Below are 21,508 nucleotides of genomic sequence, written 5' to 3'. Positions count from 1 at the left end.
GTCAGTGGCACTGCAGAAATATTGTTGCATCACTACAATGACTTCATAATAGGTGCTTTTCCTACTTTTATAATAGTTTCCAGATGCACGTTTTTAGCGAATAGCGCCTCGAGTATTTCCTTTAACATTGCTCCTATCATTATCTGTTCACAAAGAGCTGGTTTCAAACTCTTCACTGATGCATATGCACACAATATTTATCGATGTTTGTTGCATGCATGCAAAACTGCAAGCTTTCTTGATCTAAGAAGCTCTAATCTGATAATCACAAGCACAGGTTTTTAAACGGTTTTCATGGAAACGAGTTGTGTTTTCAAGGTACCAGACTGATATTATGAATGCATCTGAGGAAGAACTAATCAATCACATTAAATCTTTGAGAGTTTGGTTTCTGGAACTTCGTAGCAAGTGAAATAATATGCATATTTTCTGTTGTTCTTCTGTGTTTTCTCTATGGGTGTTAATGGATCATGCAGCACAATTATTTACATTTTTATTTTTATTTTTCACATCACTTCAGATGAACCTACGACTAAACTAAACTGGTTAATCGTTTCACACACATTATATTGAAAGTATTTAGCAGCTAAAGTTTACTACAAGTTTCTGTAAATAATATCTATTATTATTGTTTTTAATTGTACATAATGATAATAATAGTAAATAAACAATATTAATTAATTAATTATTTAATTAATAATTAATTAATTAATATAAACTTAATTTGTTATATTATTTTAAAAGAATAAGCTTAAAAGTTACTCCTGCTATATACTTTTTTAAAGTTTTGAATTAATATATTATGGACGTTTTAGGATCACTAGATTAATTTGATTAATTAACATATGATCACTAGCATCATTGTTATCTTTAGAGGCTTAATGTAATTTACAAGAATGTTTTTATAGCATTAAATATTAATTTATTTATTAAGTTAATAAAAGTGTAGTTTCTGTTTTAGAATTTATTTAAGTTTATTTCAGTTTTAAGTTTTAAATTAATATATTACAGATGCATTTGGATTAATGTATGATTAAGGAATGTATAATGTCATTTACAAGAATGTGTTAACTTTTAATTTTGCATTTAACTTTTGCATTTAACTTACAGGTTTGGAACGACATGGGGGTAAGTGATTAATGACAGAATTTTCATTCTGGGGTGGAGTAACCCTTTAAAGGTCCCATATTGTCAAAAGTAAAATTTCCTGGCTTTTTTCATGATAACAGAGGTCCAGGGGCTATGTAACTACCATATAAGTTTCAAAACAGTCAATCCACAGTAAAGTGCACACAGCTTGCATAAAGTAGCTGTGCCTTTTCACAAGCCCTTGTGACTTCCGTAAAAATGTGACGTCCGAACTGCTCAGTCACGCCTTCAGTCACCATCTCGAGCACTGCCCACCCTCCTTTTGCCAAACCCCCAGACATCAGTGCACAGTGTTGCCAGCTTAGCAATTTTGTTGCTAAATTTAGCAACTTTTCACACTACCCTAGCAACTTTTTCTTCCAAAAGCACCTAGCGACAAATTTAGCTATTTTTAAAATTTGTTTGGCAACTTTTGATAAATGATTTAAACGATAAATAGGCAAACAATTTCCATCTAAATTACACAAAATGAGGAAACCAAAGATGCCTAGCAGTACACACATCACATGAATTAAGTTAGCTGCTATTTGCAATTGTTCAATTTAATAATAATAATAAGTGAATAATTGTTCATTTACGATACACCTTAGCATGAACCTGCAATTGTTGATCAGTTAGTACACTGTAAAAAAAATAAAATAAATAAATTCTAGAAAAATGGAAAATTTTTTCAGGACATTATGTGTTATCCATTATCCGTTGTAACCCTGTAACCTGAAAACACAAAATACAATGCTTAATTTAAAATGCAGGTAAAAAAAAAACATAAAATCAATACAGAAAATTCCTTCACATTAACATAGTAGATTGTGCCCTATATTTAAAGACTTTTCTTAGAGTGTAGCACACTAACTACTAATACACTGCTTAAAACTATAACTGTTCACAATGTGTAGTTTTACTGGTTTACTAGCTAATAAAAAAAAAACAATTTTAATTGTAATTGTAATTGTTCAAAAATGTGTAAGTGTTTAATAATTCAATGTTTTGCTGAGATCTGATGCAGTTTTGCATCGTAATTATGCAATGACGTCATCGCACAATGACCTTGCAATGTCATTTAGCAACTTTTAGCAACAGATCGACCTTCCTTTAGCAACTTCCCCTGAAAATTAGTTGGCAACACTGTGCGTCCATGCCATTGCTGAACAACAACAACACAGAAACATGTCGAAAAGGTTAACTTTAACGTATGAAACCAGATCGGCCGACCTGTAACGTTACACTCTCACTTCATACACGGCATAGTCGTGAGATGCAAGAAATCTTCAGATGCGCCCATAACAACAAAAGACAATACTTTATTGAACCTTTTCTGAAAAGAAGTGTGCGCTGCAAAGGCGAGCATTTTTGACGATCGTTTCTGTCCAGTCTGCTCGTTTTATCGCGTTTAACCACAGCTGTCGTCGTTTTTTTTGTCTGGCAGTGGCAGCAGGTATGCGATCAAATTTCTAATTTGAGGCTGTATTACGTTGATTCTGGCACTCAACATCACAAGAAGATTATATTTTAAGCTCCTTATGTAACTTATGTAACGAATCTGCGCTGGTTTGAATGGGCCGCCTCCAGTTTTCCCTTTGTTTTGCTTCCAGCTTGCGCTGTGACGTAATTGTGACGTTGGCCCTACATGACCCTAGTTACCTGTGGTTGGCCTGGCCATCCGTCACTCAGAAAACAACAGGCCAATCAGAAGAGAGGCTCATGAATATTAATTAGATAGGCCAAAATCGACCTGTTCTTAGCAGAGCTCCTGAGAGAAGAGCTGTAAAAATATATTGAGATGGTTTTTGGTACTTATACCGCAAATATACATTCTTAAGGACATCAAAACCTGATAAAACTCCAGAAAGGTGTACAATATGGGACCTTTAATATCTATAGATAACATGACATTTAGGCTGTTTTTGCGTAAGTGGCAGGTTCTAGGTTGATGATGTTAGTCAGATGTGAAACTAATAAAGAGCTGTCATGCAAATCTGCAACAGTGACGCCAAAGGGGCCTGTTGAAAAGCATCCTGGGAACGACTCCACACACATCTGCTGTACGTCGTGCCTGCAGACACATAATGATGAAATCCGTTACATACATGCACAGCTGCGTGGAGTTTCTATCCTCCGTTGCCATAGTTTTACTCTGCCGCCCAAAACAAAAGCTCACACACGTCTTTCCTCTTAACCTGCTCCATCTGTCAGTGTTTACGCTTTCACTTTTTCCAGAAGAAATTGATTCATTCAGGTTTATCATCTTCCGTGTGTTTTCCTTTCAGGCGGATGTTGAGCGTGGAGAAAATTCCACCTGTTTTATCCTTCGTTGTGCGATATTTCAGATATTCGTGAAAGCATGTGTGTCAGACTCTTAGTATGACAGTTTTGAAACCCGTGTAGTCAGAGAGAGAGGAAAAAGATTGAAAGAGGGAAATATCAGGTACCTGTTATGCGAGGATGATAAAGTGGAAGCAGATTGTTATTGGTCATGAATACACTTTTAAAGTCAGTGTTGATGGTACAATTCAGTTCCTCATATTTTGTGTTTGAACAATCAAGCTGGCCAAACAATGCTACTTATACTGTAGCTACTACTATAGCAACAAAACTACATTTCCCATCATTCTCTGTGGCAGCACAAGAACAGAAAAAACATCCGTAGAGTCCAATGGTCTGGTTCTGGAAGTAAAAATCACATTCATTCATTTTCAATAATATTTTTAACCCTGTAAAGTCTGACATATGAAATAATAGCCTGAAAAAAATTTATTTCTTTAAATAGAAACATCAGTTTTATCCAGAGGCCCAAACTGAGCAAAAATACTAAATTTGGTGCAGAAGCTGATATTTATATGGCCAAAAAGATGAAATTCTTGTAATTTAAGTCAATGAGGTCTTTGGAACAGCACAGCAGATACTTACATGAAATGCATATAAATATCTGCCGTCACTTAGTGTCTCCAATAATGTGTCTTTGTAAGATGATATTTAAATGCTTAGTTTGATGGTAAAAAACATATAATGATGGCTGACAGATGAACTAATAAATGTTCCTCAAAAGCCTGATGATCGTATTTGATCATACGCATGTATTGCAATAATCTTAAAGTATATTGTTGTACATACATCAACATCTTTAAATCAATAGTTTTATATTTATCCAGAGTTTTTATTTTGATTATTTTGTTTGCAATGCTTCGTGTAGTTCTTAAAGCTGCAAAATACCTTTTTTTTTCTGGTTTTCAAATACTTTTTTGCTTTAAATCACTGTTGCACTCTCTTATATACCTGATGCACTCCCTCTTCATGTTGCTCCTTTTGTGCAAAAAGCTTACAGTATTTGTTGAGGAGTGATACAAATGAATGTTGTAATAGTAAATATGAATAAACATGTAATCAAATATGTATTTTTTATTCAGACTTTCAAGCTTGTAAGCAACATGGCAATCACCAAAACCACCCCTAACCAGTACAAACCATGCTTTTGATGAGAAATAATAAAATGTAAATGTTTTTAATAGCATCACAGTATAAGTTACATATGCCAAACTTAAACTTTTCAGTCGATGGACCAGTAAAAATGTGCACTTTGACTCCTGGAAGTTGCATTGCAGTTGGATCTGATTGAAGCTTCTGATTTTTCAGAAATCCTTTCTGGTTTTTGTGTGCAATATGCATCAAACGATCAGTAAAAAGATCCATTGTGGAGAATGCATGTGGACCGTTTGTCCAGGAGAAAGACGTGGATTGACCTAAATCAAACACAATCTTGACCTTTTTTCAACTGAAGAACGGGACCGAGCAACGGGCCTTGTGTGTGTATGAGACGTACTGTAGGGTCCATTTGAGTTCATGATGAATACTGAGAACTAACCGTTTACACGCCCTCGATATCTTCTCATGTGACTCATAACATGAGCTGAGATTTTATATTCATTCATGTGAACTGATTTAACTAATGGCCAAAAGCTGCTTAAAGTTAAAATAAAGTTTCTGCGGCGGCTCCTTATATTGTAAAAAAGTGATGTAAATAAAGATTATTGCAATACTATTTCAGTCTTTCTACCTCAGAATATATAATTTGATTCAGTGTTACACTGAAAAAAAAATGGGTGTAGACACTACTTTAACTCAGAAATTATGGTTACACTCTATTAGAAGGTGTAGAGTGTAATTATACATTTAAGCACTGAGTAATATTAATTAACTACATGAATACTTACTATATGTTTAGGATTAGGGTTACTTGCATGTAATATTATAATAGTAAGTACATGTAACGTGTAACAAGACACCTTAAAATAAAGTGTTGCCGAAATTGCTAGTAAATTTCGCCCTTAGCCTAATTACAAAGGAGCAGTAACACATTGAATTAAACATGAAATTTTAAAATAGAGAGATTAAAACTGTATTTTCCTGTAAAACATTCTCTAATAGTCTATTTAAAAAAATTTGATTTGTAACATTTACTAGCAATTCCCGAGTTAAAATTATTTCTAGTTAAGTAAATAATGTACTTTTTTTTTTCAATGTAGATTCAGCAAAAAATCCTTTTTAGCCGTTTTTGAGTCGACTTGGTCGGATAGCTTCTTATCAAGACACATGCATGATTCAATAGTCATTTAAACCCTGCAGGACCATGCACAAACTTAATTTTAATACTGTTAGAGGACTGGTTTCATTATTAAACCTATGAGCAATAATTCTAGTGATCCTCTGCAATGATTCTTCAAAGGCTTTGGGTTGTGAAACCCTTTTTTGTGACCTTTTTAAGTCTGTAGTGTGCTCGTAGGTGACAGATGGATGCTCAATGGCACGCTGTGCGGTTTAACGTTGGCTGCGTGTCATTCATATGTGTACTTTCAGAAGTGCTGCTCAGAGGAAGCGGTAGAGAAAGTTTGTGATTGCAAAACAGCTGCAGCGTTCCCTGCGCACACACTTACACGGCCCAAAGGATGACTCAACAGGTTTCGTACATTGACTTGAGACTTATTTAAGATTTAAAAAGCACTGACTAACAGGAAGCTTTGGAACTCTTGAGGTTTCACCTGATGCTGTCAGATATTTCCATCTCACCTCAACGGCTCCTGAGCTTCATTTATCAGTCATTGCAGCATCTGAACTGCTGAGTTTGAAATTTTTCTTTTAACAGAAACATCAGAATTCTGATTCTGACTTCATTTCTCTCTTTCTGTTACTTATGTCCGTGAAAGCTCAGAGGAAAATGATTGATCTTGCATATAGTGGAGTTCAGTTATGTTTCATTTAGTGTTAACCTAAATTTCCTTGCTAAAGCAATTTGGTCTTGAAAGAATTTGATGAGAAATGCTTGAGTTCCTATTGAGTATTTTTTGGCTGAAAATGTCCTCAACCTCAGGCCATTCAAAATGTGTGTGAGTTTGTTTCTTCATCAGATTTGGAGAAATGTAGCATTGCATCACTTGCTCACCAATGAATCCTCTGCAGTGAATGGGTGCCGTCAGAATGAGAGTCCAAACAGCTGATAAAAACATCACAATAATCCACAGCACTCCAGTCCATCAATTAATGTCTTATGAAGCCAAAAGCTGTGCGTTTGTAAGAAACAAATCCATTATTAAGACGTTTTTTTTACTTCAAACCATTGCTTCTTGCTAAAATATGAGTCCATTATTCATAATATTCCTTTCTCCAATGAAAAAGTGGTCTGGTCTGCATCAGGAGAGAAATCTGCACAGATCAAGCACTGTTTACAAGCCAAAACAGCTCTAAACTAATTTTGATCTGAGAGACAATGGAAGATGGACTTTTTTCACTGGAGGAAGCGTTATTATGGATTATGGACTCAAGTTTTGGCCTGACGCAGCTTTTGACTTCACAAGACTTTAACTGATGGACTGGTGTGGATTATTGTGATGCTTTTATCAGCTGTTTGGACTCTCATTCTGACGGCACCCATTCACTGCAGAGCATCCATTGGTGAGCAAGTGATACAATGCTACATTTCTTCAAATCTGATGAAGACCAAATCTGATGAAGCTGATTTACCAGTAGAAACCATCACAGAACTTCATGCTTTTCATGAGAAAGATAGTTGTTTTTAATTGTTTAATAGGATAAGATGAACTAGTGATGCATCTTTTAAGTAGAAGCATCTGAGAAGCAGATTCATGCTGTCTCAATTGTCTCTGTGCAAACAGAGATCTCACGCATGATATTTCTGCGCTCTTTGTTTGCTGATTTACATATTTCCCATCTGTAATGAGGGCAGCTCTGTGGCTCGGTGTGGGCGTTGAGGGTGGCCCAGGACAGTTTTTACAGCATGTGTAAAAATGTTGGCATTGAACGAAGCCACAAACATGAGCATGTGATTCACTTTCCTGTGTGCATGTGGCTTAATAAACATCCGAATACCAAAACACAAGGTACCCCTCGCTTATTCTACGCCGACCCCATCATCAGACGGCCATTTTTAGAGCGCGCCGGAAACATCTCGCTTGGGTGTGGCGCGTAACTCCAATCCCACTAATGACGGGTTGGTGGGGGATTGTTCTAATCTAGCAAACCCAAAGTTTAAGGAACTTTCCTTCTAACTTTAAGATGGAAAAGACTCGAACGGCCGTTTCCCAAGCACACACATTACTGTACATCCTCACGATACGACCACCAGGAGAGAAAATGGATGTAAAGTGAGCGTGCATTCCTTTAAATATCAGGCCACCCACTCAAAGACTAACAGAGTAACATCCTGAACGTGTGTATTTAAAGGTGAACTCTTTCTGTCTTGTGTTTGCTCACGTATTAATAATTTTATGAGAAGTACTTCAGACGTCTCGGAGGGATTCGTACATGTGGAGCATGTGGAGCTGGCAAATCCAAAGCTAAATGCAGCAAAGGGCAAAAATATACTGTAGATATCGGTTCCAAACTAGTAAGGACACATTTTTGGTTGTTTTTGAATGGTTTTAAAGGGATAGTTCAACCTAAAACGAAGACTTTTGTCTTCCACATTATTTTCTGTAGAACATGAATTGAGATGTTTAGCAAGATTGGACTGTGATTTATACCAACAACCTCCAGAAAAGAAAAAAAAGCACCATAAAAGCATCATAAATATTGTCCAAATTGATCAAAAGAGACAGTAAAGACCTTTATAATGTTACAAAAGATTTCTATTTCGAATAAATGCTTCTTTTGAACTTTGTATTTAGCAAAAATTCCATAAAAATATGAAGCAGCACAACTGTTTTCAACATTGCAGAAATGTTTCCTGAGCAGCAAATCACCATATGACTTTTGCACTATATTACATATTATGTGTCATTTTACTGGAAAATAGCAAAAATAAAAATTGGAAGTAAAAATATTGATTAATTTTATGAGAAGTACTTCATGCGTCTTTGAGGGATGCATACATATGAAGCAAAGCTGTCGAAATGGAGCAAAAATATACTATATATAAACGGACATTTGAGTTGTTTTTGAATAGCCTTAAAGGGAAATTTCCATGTGTGTTCCACAGAAGAAAGTCATACAGGTTTGGAATAAATGGTGAAATAGCCTAATTGTCATTCATTTAATTAAATGAGTAATAAAATCAATTATTAATTTTTTAAATAAATAAAAAATATTTTAATTATTATTATTGTAGTTGTTGTTATTATTTTAATTAATTAATTAATTAATTAATTAACATTTTTATTTAATTTATTTTAATTTTTTTTCATGAACAGTCAGACAATCACCATTCAACCTGCTCTCTAGGTGACCGCGCATTTTCCGAACACGGCGTTTATGTCATCGTCCGCTTTTAGCCGAGGTGAGTCACCGTGTCGCAGTCTGGTGTGAAGGAGTCGTAGGTACCCATGATTCCTACGCACTGGGCTTTTCTTGGAATGTGCTCCGGCTGTAGGATTGTTCTCCTTCCTGACCCTCGGCAGTCCTTTTGTCTCCGGAGCGGCGTGTGCTAATTACAGAATTCCGCCAGTGTGCCGAGGCCGCTCGGCTCTTTTGCTCCCATAAAGGAATGGGCTGGGGATATATATGGACCTGTAGCTATGCATTGCCCTTGCATAAATGACAGGAAGATGCTGACACATAATTGTACCATTCTGAAATGCCCCACATACGAGACGCCAAGTCAATTCCAAAAGCTTAATTGACTATAATGCCACGAGTCAATTGTAGCCTTTTCGCTTACAAGGTGATGTTATCACAGACCTACGTTTAAAAAGTAAACCACATGACTTCATGCATGTAGCCTGACCACCGTTTTATAAAGTACTTAATTAGTTATGAAGGCCTTAAAGGGATAGTTCACCTTTCATATAATGAAAGTCAATGGGGTCCAATGTTTGAATGTGATTAAAAGTATGTTCTTTTGTTTTCTGCAGAAGAAAAAAGTCAAAAAAGTTTGGAAGAACATGAGGGCGAGTAAAAGATGATCAAATTTAAATTTTGAGTGAACTTATCCTTTAAACATACATTTCTGGTGTTCCAAATATCATTCAGCCATACTACTATTTTATCAGTGTGCCATATATACATTATTGTTAATAATTTTATTTTTTTAAATGCTTTTATTGATCAAGGATACATTAAATCGATAAAAACTGACAGTAAGGACATCTATAATGTTGCAAAAAAAAATTCTGTTCTTTCTATTCATCAAAGAATAATGTAATATTTCACAATTTTACAGTTTTTACCATATTTTTAATCAAATAAATGCAGCCTTAGTGAGCAGAAGAGGCTTCTTTCTTTCTGCTTAAATGCAATACCATGTTTCTTTGGTTTTCATGGTTAATGGTGAGTTTCTTGTCTTTCAGTGGGCCAAAGGATGATCTGTCTGCGCTATAGGCGAATGACAGCGGCCCATGAGAACATCTGTGTGTTTTGTGAGTCAGTTTTTCTGCCCTGCGTTTACAGCAAGTGCTTGTGAAGTGACTCAGAGCAGCCGTGTAACTCAGCAGAGGTCTGCCGTTCCTGTGAGCTCACCGCCGGCGTGTGCTGTGAGATCCGCGAACACTTCGGCTTTTATACCGCCGCTTAAAATAACCGCCCTCCCATTGGCTGAGAAAACCGCTCTCGTTGAATCACACCGAGCCAATTAGACAGTGACACTTCCTGGCCTGTGAAAAGATGTTTCCTGTTGATAGAAGGTGCTGGAGAGCGAGAGCGGCTGCAGCCTCCTGCCGTTTTCCTGGACCTCGCTGTTGTTGTACAAACACGCTCGTACTTCTGCAGTCGGTGGACATGAAAGCACTGTTATTGACGTTTTATGTTCCAGGAATATTTGAAGGCCATTTTTTGTTTGTGCTATTTGCTAAATCAAGTGTCACTATGCTCATATTAGTGTTAGTTATGTGATGAAACCTCTAATACTAACTTGTAACCTCTTATTATATTTTAAAAATAGTATGCGGGACTTAATTGGAAGGTGCTATTTTATTTTTTTACATTTATTTTATTTCATTTATGCATAGTACTTTTTTTTCATTTGTGCTTTGCTAAGGCAAGCATCACTATGACTAGTGTTAGTCGTGTTAATTATAACCTCTAAAACCTAAGTCTAAATATTATATATTATTTTTTATTTTATTTTAATATAATATATATTTTATTTATTTATTTATTTTATTTTATTTTAAAGGCAATATATAGTATGTTTTATTTTAATAGTATGCAATAGTATTATTTTATTTTAATTTTATATTTTTATTTGTTATAGTGTGTTAGTTATAACCTCTAACACTAATCTCTAATATTTAATTATTGTATTTTTATTTTATTTTATTTCATTTTATTTGTTTTGTTTTAATAGTATGTATACCATTAATAGTACATTTTATTTTTTGGAAGTATGCAGTTGTATTTTTATTTTATTTTTTAATGGACTATTATAGTGAAATGACATTGTCTGACGTTTGCACTGGAAAGTTCAGTTGTGCCGTAGGAAATCACATGCACACAAACTCGCATTAACATTGTGTGTTTAAACAGCAGCAGGTTCATGGTTTCACATGCATGTAGACACATTTCCTCTGTTTGTGCTGAACAGTGGAAACATGCTGTCTGAACAAACACTCATGACCTCACAGACGTTTGCCATGTTTAGACGACATATTTTCTGGTCATATTCTCATCATCTTCAGAATACTATCATACCTGTGCTGTTTCTGCAGTATGTATTCGTACAGTATGCATTTATTGTATGCATAGAAAATCCGGATTACATTGGCCAAAATATACTCAGCCATTTTTGTCCATTTCTATTGTGTTTGAACTGGAAGCAATATCAGTTGCATTTTTTAGCATCTCCTTGTTGATCCACTGTTTGACCAGACTGTCAAGTGTTACAACAATTTTTACACAAAATTGGACTAAAAAAAGCAAAAAACTGAATTTATTTTGGAGATGCTGAAAATATTTTAATGTCACGTGACACAACATAATGATGTCACATGAAATCCTTATAATTACATATTGCTTCACATACTGCTTTAAAAATAGCTAGACTTATTTGGTTGCTAACATTTTAATTTCATTTTATTTGTACACTTTTTGTCTTTTTGCTTTTGTGCTGTTTACTAAGTCAAGAAACTGGTGCTCATATTAGTTAGTTAGTTATGTGATGAAAACTCTTTTATTTTATGTACAGACATTATTACCCCCTTTTAATATTTTTTTTCTTTTTTGCTGTTTGTCAAGCATCACTATTACTGGTGCTCATTGTTAGTGATGTGTTTATTATTATTTATTTTAATTTCTTTCTTTTTTTTTTTTATTTTATTTTATTTTATTTTATTTTATTTTATTTTATTTTATTTTATTTTATTTTATTTTATTTTATTATGCACAATACTTTTTGTCAAGCATCACTATTACTGGTTCTCATTGTTAGTGATGTGATATTTATGATCTTTTTTGCCCAATTTGATTTTATTCTTTATTTTAATTTTGCCCAATATTAACTGTATTGTTTTGGTGATACTAAAGCTCCATGAATTCTCTTTTCTCTGTCTCTGCAGACTTTCAGTTCTCCATTATGCAGTATTGCGTTGCCATGAACTCAGATCAATCTTCAAGAAGGAGGGCAATATTTTGCATCACCACTAATCTACAGTAATCAGGTTTACTTCAAACTGTCCCATGTCATTGACTTTAATGTACATTATATGGAATGACAGCTAATGCTCATTACACTTTTCATCATGTTTTTCCAGATAAACCTCCCCTTATTGTGCATTAAGGAGACTTCTGCTACAAATGTGTTTTGCGCAACACGGGAAGCCGTGAACGTTTACAGTAAGCACTAACATAAGTCACTCCTCCATTTTCTCTCGAATTCTGTGTTTTTTTTTGCGGAAATCGGTGTGTTTACAAGCTCTTGCACATTCTAACAAGGTCTGTTAATCGGATTGTCATCTGTATTATTTCTGGATTGTTTTTATGCAATATGATTCAAGTAATATGCAAAACTGAGATGTTTGGCAGCTTTAATCACTGCCATTAAAAGAGCATGACTTCTTCACACGATCAGAAGATGTTTATGGTGGTTGTGAGGAATTTTATCTCTACTGCATAATGGTTGTGGTCACCAATCATTAAATAACAAAAACAAATACTCCTTTTACTGTTAACACTGTGACCTGTTACGGTTTCTGTAATATGAAAGCTTAATAACTCTCATGATTCTTGTGGTGAGATTAACAGGAGCAGGAATGACATCAGATTTAGCATTTATTGGTTTAGCAAATTATTTTTACCTAATGTTTAATTTACTCTTTGGTTAGTTTTTTCCTTACTGCAGAAAGTTCATGTTCACGACTGAAGTGAAAAGTACTTAAAACTAGCATTTTATTGCACATATAACTTTACAGACAAAAAAGTACTGAGGCCATAATGGACAACTTTAGTTAATTTTAGTGAATCAGTTTGTTTGGACTGTAATGATTCATATATAAAAAAGATAGTTTTACCCTCTGCGCAGCATTTTAGGTCTTTTGTTTGGTTCAAAAATGTACCCAAATTCTGCTGTTAATCACATTTTAAAGAAGTCAAAAAAATGTATTTGATTTAAAAATATAGTAAAATACAATAAAAATGTGAAATATTATTACAATTTAAAAGAACTGTTTTCTATTTGAATATATTCTAAAATGTAATTTATTTCTGTGATGCGCAGCTGTATTTTCAGCATCATTACTCCAGTCTTCAGTGTCACATGATCCTTCAGAAATCATTCTAAGATGCTGATTTGCTGCTCAAGAAACATTTCTGATTAATATAAATATTAAAAGCATTTTTTTTTTTTTTTTAGGAAACTGATACATATTTATTTCAGGATTCTTTGATGAATAGAAAGTTTAAAAATAAGAGCATTTATTTGAAATAGAAATCTTTACTGTCACTTTTGATCAATTTAATACATCCTTGATGAATAAAAGTATTAATTTCTTAAAAAGAAAATTGACCTCACATAATTTAAGTAAATATGAATCTCCTTCCTCATAAAGCGACACCAATGCAATATTAATTGCTGTTGCACAAATCACAAAAACCTCTACAATCTTCACACGTTATCCTAAAGAGCGTGTTTGATATGAAACAGTCAGTAGGTCAAACAGAACTGGCTCTGTGAAATCCTGGACCTCTTTAAAAAAAAGCAGCTCTTTCTCAGCAGCAATTGCTTAAAACACCTCATTCTAGGAAAAAGAATGTGTGCCCTTGTTCCAAATATAGCGTCTTTGGTCAGCAGAGTTTCTCCTGGTTGTGGCTCTGGGAAAGGAGGCTTTTGATCTGGGTCAGGCCCTGTGTATGTTGTTTACTCAGGGCTCAAGGCAGTCGAGGGCCCCGTATTCAAGCCAGAACTGCGGTCGCACATACTCAAGGCCGAGAGGCCGACCACAGACTGACCAGAAGGACACAATCCAGAGCTCAGGCATGTTAGAAACTCGTTAGCTTGAATTTTCACGCAACATCTTAAAAATAAAGGTTCTTCAGCGGCACTTTAGAGTTTTGAGAACAATTTTTGTCTGTACAAGGTTCTTGAGTTGAGATGGTTCTTTGTCTATATAAAAACGTTCTTAGTGTTTCATTATAGGTTCTTCAAAGCATCAGTATATGGGGAGATGTAAATGTTTACAAATGTAAAAAGTCCACAAATGAGAATTTACATTGTCAGGAATCATAATGGACTTTTAAAAGGACCTTAAATATATAGAAAAAGCCCCATAAAGATGTTGTGGTATAGTGACATTATTTTCAAAGCGATTAAGCACATTTTTATCCCAAATGTCATTAAAAAATCTCATTATCATTAGTGTAATGTGGAAAAATAATCATATTTTTTATATATATATTTTCAAGTATTTATATATTATTATACTGTTTGTTGTCCTGCCTTTAATTTATGCTGATTTAAATTACAAAAATAATTATATATACTGTGTGTGTATATATATATATATATATATATATATATATATATTTATTTATTTAATTTTTTTTTTTTTTCGTTTTGGGATTGAATTTGACCTGGACATATTTTTGTGATTTCTTTAGAAAAACAAATGTAATTAATTAATTCATTGTAATAATATAATATGTTTAATGAATTAATTAAAAAGTTCTTAGTGTTTTATAAGAGGTTCTTCAAAGCATCAGTATATGGGGAGAAGAATTACAAAAATAAATGTTTGCATATTAAAAATATATATATTTTACACATTTAAAAAATCCACAAATGAGAATTTAAATGTGGTTTATTGCATGTGTGCGTGTGTGTGTATATATATATATATATATATATATATATGTATATATATATTAGGGTGTCCCGAATAGTCGATGATTCGATGCTTCGATTCGAGGAACCCGATTCGACTCCCAATCTCACAGTCGAATATTCGCGGGGTGTTATGATCATGCCATTTTAGCTATATGGGGGTGCTAAATGTCTGATTTCACATAGAACTACCGGTTTTCTCCCAATAAGTTAATATACAGCCTATTATGATAATGCTGTAAATAAGAAGCTTAAAAGAAAGAAGCTTTAAATAAATATTATAACTTCCCCTATAGATTAAAATTTCACTTTCTACTCCGTCAATGACAGAGGAGCATGGCGGCAGGGATTTAAATCTTTTACAAGACTCAAATTGACACAGGCAGAGTGTAAGACTTCATTTATTTTCTTTTTCGATCAGGTAGGGTACAACAAGGGATTTCAAAACGTTTCAGTCGGTTTATTTATATCGTGTATATATTATTTATCTCGTATAAGATGCATTTGGTTGAGTTACGCTGCAGTAAAGCGCTTCATTGTAGTACTACGGTGATTATCTCTTCAGCGCGCGGTGCGAGCAGAACAACAATGCAGAATATTAATAACTATGACTGGCACTGTCATATACATAGCATTATAATGAGAACACTATTATAATAAAACGCTGTGATTTTTTTTAGTGTTTAGTTGTGTTTCTGCATGTTATTACGTGAAGAACGCATCCACAAAAGGAGTTCATTCAGAGTCGCGCAGACGCGTTCATGTGCATTCGGGGCATTTTGTGCAGATAGCCTATAAGTTGTAATATTAACGTTATGTTATATAAATAACGAAGCATATTCTATGTGAGATAAATGAGTTAAATCCCATTGATTAAAATCCTGCTATCATATGCTTCATTCTACTGGTCATCTTCAGCGCGCGCAGCTCAAAACAGAAATTCAACATTATAACTACGATCATATACATACATACATACATATATATATATATATATATATATATATATATATATATATATATATATATATTATTATCCCAAATGTCATTTAAAAATCTAATTCATGTAATGTCAGATAATATCAAAATAATATTAAAATAATTTTTCTGTTGTTGTAGTGTCTTTAACTTATGCTGATTTAAATTACAAAAATTAATTAAATAATTATGAAAACAAATATGTAATAAAATATGTAATAAATAATAATATTTATTAAATATGTAATAAATAATAATGTTTTTTCCTCCTATGATTTTGGGATTGAATGTGACCTGGACATGTTTTTGTGATTTCTTTAGACTGAGATCCATCAGTAAAGGGGGATGTGTGGTATCATATATATTTTCCAAGTTGTTCCCATACTCAGAAATCCCTGTAATTACTGTAAACATGAGCTGTAGAGCCAAGTCGTGCGTCGTTTCCAAGCACATGTGTGTTGCAGCTGCATGTTAAAATTCTTCTCTAAATTTGCTTTTATAGGCAGAGCAGTGAACGTTTTTCTAGTTCATTAAAAAATGGCAGTTGTCCTGTTTTTCTGTCAGGTGCTGGTCAGACTTGGCTAGAGAGAGCGTAATGCCTGTGGACGTGTGTGTATGAGATTACACAGGATCCTGTAACTCTGTGTCAATGTGCTCTATATAAGTCATGATAGCATGTGCAACTGATACATAAAAATACATAATCAACGCGGTGATCTTTCTTTCTTATGTATTTTTGTGGGACGAATTCTTTCACCTCTTTCCCAAACACAATACAGTAACTTACATCATCAGAAAACACAATGCATGTTGAGTCAGTGACTCTGATTAACTACTTACAAGCAGGATGTGTGTTTTATCACTGTTTCCTACAAGGAGGATGATGGTGATTAACTTTTACTGATCAGAGTTTAAAAAAGAAACACATTTAACACGCTCCATCAGATTATGTAAGACATTTGTGGTTAAAATGATGAAAAGAGGAGGATTTACTGTGTGTCATGTAGAATCAAGTCAAAAGGTCAAGTTGGTCAAGTCTCAAGAAACCTGGGTTAACATATCCAGTTCGTTTTTCACCCTAAATCAATTGAAAATAATGTGAAATTATATTTTGCATAAAGAAAAGGAAGGGCTTTTTTTTTTAAATGCAACATTTAAGCTCATTTCCCTTCATAATGTTCATGACTGTAATGTGTTTTACTATTGAGTTTGTTTGTAATTCTCATTAATCTCAATGATAATTCTCATTAAATTCTCATTATGGTAATGAAAAAGATCATTTTGGGAACACAATGATGTTTTTATGTACTTGTAAATTAAAGTACAGCTTAATGTAATTAATGTACACCTTAAAATAATGGCAGCTCTGCAAAAAAAGAAAAATGTAAATAAAATAAATAAATTATAAAATAAATGAAATTATTTATATATACAGTGGGTACGGAAAGTATTCAGACCCCCTTAAATTTTTCACTCTTTGTTATATTGCAGCCATTTGCTAAAATCAAGTTCATTTTTTTCCCCTCATTAATGTACACACAGCACCCCATATTGACAGAAAAACACAGAATTGTTGACATTTTTGCAGATTTATTAAAAAAGAAAAACTGAAATATCACATGGTCCTAAGTATTCAGACCCTTTGCTGTGACACTCATATATTTAACTCAGGTGCTGTCCATTTCTTCTGATCATCCTTGAGATGGTTCTACACCTTCATTTGAGTCCAGCTGTGTTTGATTATACTGATTGGACTTGATTAGGAAAGCCACACACCTGTCTATATAAGACCTTACAGCTCACAGTGCATGTCAGAGCAAATGAGAATCATGAGGTCAAAGGAACTGCCTGAAGAGCTCAGAGACAGAATTGTGGCAAGGCACAGATCTGGCCAAGGTTACAAAAAATTTCTGCTGCACTTAAGGTTCCTAAGAGCACAGTGGCCTCCATAATCCTTAAATGGAAGACGTTTGGGACGACCAGAACCCTTCCTAGAGCTGGCCATCCGCCAAACTGAGCTATCGGGGAGAAGAGCCTTGGTGAGAGAGGTAAAGAAGAACCCAAAGATCACTGTGGCTGAGCTCCAGAGATGCAGTCGGGAGATGGGAGAAAGTTGTAGAAAGTCAACCATCACTGCAGCCCTCCACCAGTCGGGGCTTTATGGCAGAGTGGCCCGACGGAAGCCTCTCCTCAGTGCAAGACACATGAAAGCCCGCATGGAGTTTGCTAAAAACACCTGAATAAGATTCTCTGGTCTGATGAGACCAAGATAGAACTTTGGCCTTAATTCTAAGCGGTATGTGTGGAGAAAACCAGGCACTGCTCATCACCTGTCCAATACAGTCCCAACAGTGAAGCATGGTGGTGGCAGCATCATGCTGTGGGGTGTTTTTCAGCTGCAGGGACAGGACGACTGGTTGCAATCGAGGGAAAGATGAATGCGGCCAAGTACAGGGATATCCTGGACGAAAACCTTCTCCAGAGTGCTCAGGACCTCAGACTGGGCGAAGGTTTACCTTCCAACAAGACAATGACCCTAAGCACACAGCTAAAATAACGGAGTGGCTTCACAACAACTCCGTGACTGTTCTTGAATGGCCCAGTCAGAGCCCTGACTTAAACCCAATTGAGCATCTCTGGAGAGACCTAAAATGGCTGTCCACCAACGTTTACCATCCAACCTGACAGAACTGGAGAGGATCTGCAAGGAGGAATGGCAGAGGATCCCCAAATCCAGGTGTGAAAAACTTGTTGCATCTTTCCCAAAAGACTCATGGCTGTATTAGATCAAAAGGGTGCTTCTACTAAATACTGAGCAAAGGGTCTGAATACTTAGGACCATGTGATATTTCAGTTTTCTTTTTAATAAATCTGCAAAATGTCAACAATTCTGTGTTTTTCTGTCAATATGGGGTGCTGTGTGTACATTAATGAGAAAAAAAAAAAAAAGAACAAATGATTTTAGCAAATGGCTGCAATATAACAAAGAGTGAAAAATTTAAGGGGTCTGAATACTTTCCATTACCCACTGTGTATATATATATATATATATATATATATACACACACACACACACACACACACACACACACACACACACACACCATGCTACCATGATGTTAAATAAATTAATAAATGCATAAAATAAATAAAGAAATAAATATTTTATATATTATTAATAAATTTATATATATATATATATATATATAAATTCTTTCATACTATGTCAAGTTTTAATGTGCCTTATTGTCATGACATTTTTCTTTATTTGTGGTGAAATATGACAAAGATCTGTTCCTGACACAAGATTTATGATCACAGGAAGCAACTAGTAACCCAATGCACTTTAACCAAAATCATCTACCCGAGTAACTTTTTTCCAATGTACACACATTTTTTTGTCTGTTTTTTGTGCATTTATTTACTCTGTTTGCTAGTGAATGCAAAAACAGCTCTCCTGTACATAATCGTTTAAGCCTATGCACTTGTTTATTTGATAATCATTTAACATTCCCTAACGTTGTTTTGAAGCAGATTTCAATCCATTCTATTTCTAGATGCAAACATGGCGAGAATGCAGAGCCAACACTCTGAGATCTAATCTGCTGCTCTCTTTCACGTGAAAGTGCCAAGAAAAGAAATGTAAATGTAAACAGCAGAAGATATCAGCGGTTCAATCTGTCTATTGTGAGCCTCGTACCCTGAGGGATCAGCTCGAGTGGTAACACTAGTCCAGCCGGCCCGGGTTACTCTCCTCAACCTGCTTTTGTGTGAAGAGCATGAGGAGCGTTCCTGAACAAAGGTGAGGAACGGATCTTTCTGTGGCCGGGCTGCTGTATTGTGAGCAGATGTGTGAGTCATGAGCGATTGGATGGGAACTACTGGAGAACAAGTGAACATTAGATGAACTCTTCCTTTGTGTTGTATTTATAGCATGAGTCACCTTACAGTTCGACCATGTGACCTCAGTGACTGCATGGGTGTGTGTTTGTATGTCTGTGTGTGTGTGGTACTCCCTACGTTACCAAATGTCCCTGCAAGTATAGTAATACCAGTACATTTTGTCCTTGTGGGGACATTTTTTAGGTCCCCATGAGGAAACAAGCTTACAATTCATACAGAGTGAAGTTTTTTTGTGAGGGGTAGGTTTAGGGTAAGAGGATAGAAAGTACAGTTTGTACAGTATTAAAATAATTTAGCCTCTGGAGAATCCACATGAAACGTGCAAACCGGTGAGTGTGTTTGTGTACTGGTATAGTATACTGAAAATACAGTTTGTACACTATAAAAACCATTACGTCTATAGAATGTAGGGTGTATGGAATCACAGAACCCATATACAATGTCTTCAGACTCAAAATGCATGAACATCATCTCCGCTTCATTTTAGAAAAACTAGCGTCATATCATATTATTCACTAAATAAAAGTTTGGGTTAACTTGAAGAAATTGTGACAGAAATATATTACTATTGTATAACATAATATATTTCTTAATGTAATAATTCTACTTCTAATAAAATTGTTATTAAAAATTATTTTTTTAAGGAATAATCACACAATTTTCACAGTAAACCTGATGTGCAGCACTTAGTTTGCCAAAAATCGAAAGGGTTTAATTTCACTGGATTACAAATAAATTCATAAATAAAAAAATCAACTAATGTTTTATGGATTCATCTGATTACCAGAAAATAAAAATCTTAAAATAAAAAGTATTGCATGGGGCCCTAAAATAAATGTATTTTTTTTGTGTTAAACTTTTAATAAACTACTGTTAAATTGTATAAGTTTCATGATTTCATAACATGCCTTTTGATTAATAAACTTTAATTTAACCATAAAAACAGAGTCCAGAAAAATAAAAATGGAAAAAACGAAATCCAGAAATCAAAAACAAAAGAAAAAAAAGGATTTCATAGGGTCCTATGTCCTCATAAAACATGGAAACCATCTCTGAATTCAATAATGAAATGCCTTTAACAGAAAATTGAGTGTTTAATCTTATCATTATACATTACTGACACTCTATCCTCCAATTTGATACTGTTAAGTGCTTTGACACAATCTGTATTGTTAAAAGCGCTATATAAATAAAGGTGACTTGACTTGTGTGTGTGTGTGTGTGTGTGTGAGCATACGAGGACACAAATGTGTATAATGACATGGTTATTAGAACATAAATATGGTTCATGAGGTTTACACTTCCTGTGTCCTCATAAACCAAATAGCTTAAAAACATACTAAGCTGTGTTTTTTTGACATTCAAAAAATGCCACTAGTTTTCTGTGAGGGGTAGGTTTAGAGTAAGGGGACAGAATATATATATATATACAGTCATGGCCAAAAATATCGGCACCCTTGGTAAATATGATCAAAGAAGGCTGTGAAAATTAATCTGCATTGTTAATCCTTTTGATCTTTTATTAAAAAAATTCACAAAAATCTAACCTTTCATCGAATAATAAGAATTTAAAATGGGGGGAAATATCATTATGAAATAAATGTTTTTCTCTAATACACATTGGCCATAATTTACGGCACCCTTTTATTCAATACTTTTTGAAAGCTCCATTTGCCAGTTTAACAGCTCTAAATGTTCTCCTATAATGCCTGATGAGGTTAGAGA

The 21,508-nt window shown here is 34.5% G+C and overlaps 1 protein-coding gene across 3 annotated transcripts in view; it reads left to right on the top strand.

Moving 5' to 3' along the window:
• The window catches only part of eps15l1b (epidermal growth factor receptor pathway substrate 15-like 1b), a 77,140-nt gene extending 64,034 nt beyond the window's left edge, over positions 1-13,106 (top strand). Inside the window, exons 23-24 of one of the 3 annotated variants that reach the window (XM_058799672.1) lie at positions 12,144-12,237; positions 12,339-13,106. In XM_058799672.1, coding sequence (XP_058655655.1) covers positions 12,144-12,237; positions 12,339-12,342 — 98 coding nt within the window. In that variant the 3' untranslated portion in view covers positions 12,343-13,106. Of the gene's footprint in view, positions 1-12,143; positions 12,246-12,338 lie in introns of those variants that run through there. The other 2 variants (XM_058799664.1, XM_058799646.1) reach the window with 2 other exon arrangements.
• The last annotated feature ends 8,402 nt before the right edge of the window (positions 13,107-21,508 follow it).

Source organism: Onychostoma macrolepis, chromosome 02 (assembly GCF_012432095.1).
Source record: "Onychostoma macrolepis isolate SWU-2019 chromosome 02, ASM1243209v1, whole genome shotgun sequence".
In the NCBI taxonomy this organism is placed as follows: Eukaryota; Metazoa; Chordata; class Actinopteri; order Cypriniformes; family Cyprinidae; genus Onychostoma; species Onychostoma macrolepis.
The sequence above is the reverse complement of the archived record's forward strand: the minus strand, read 5'-3'. Positions and strand labels throughout refer to the sequence as shown.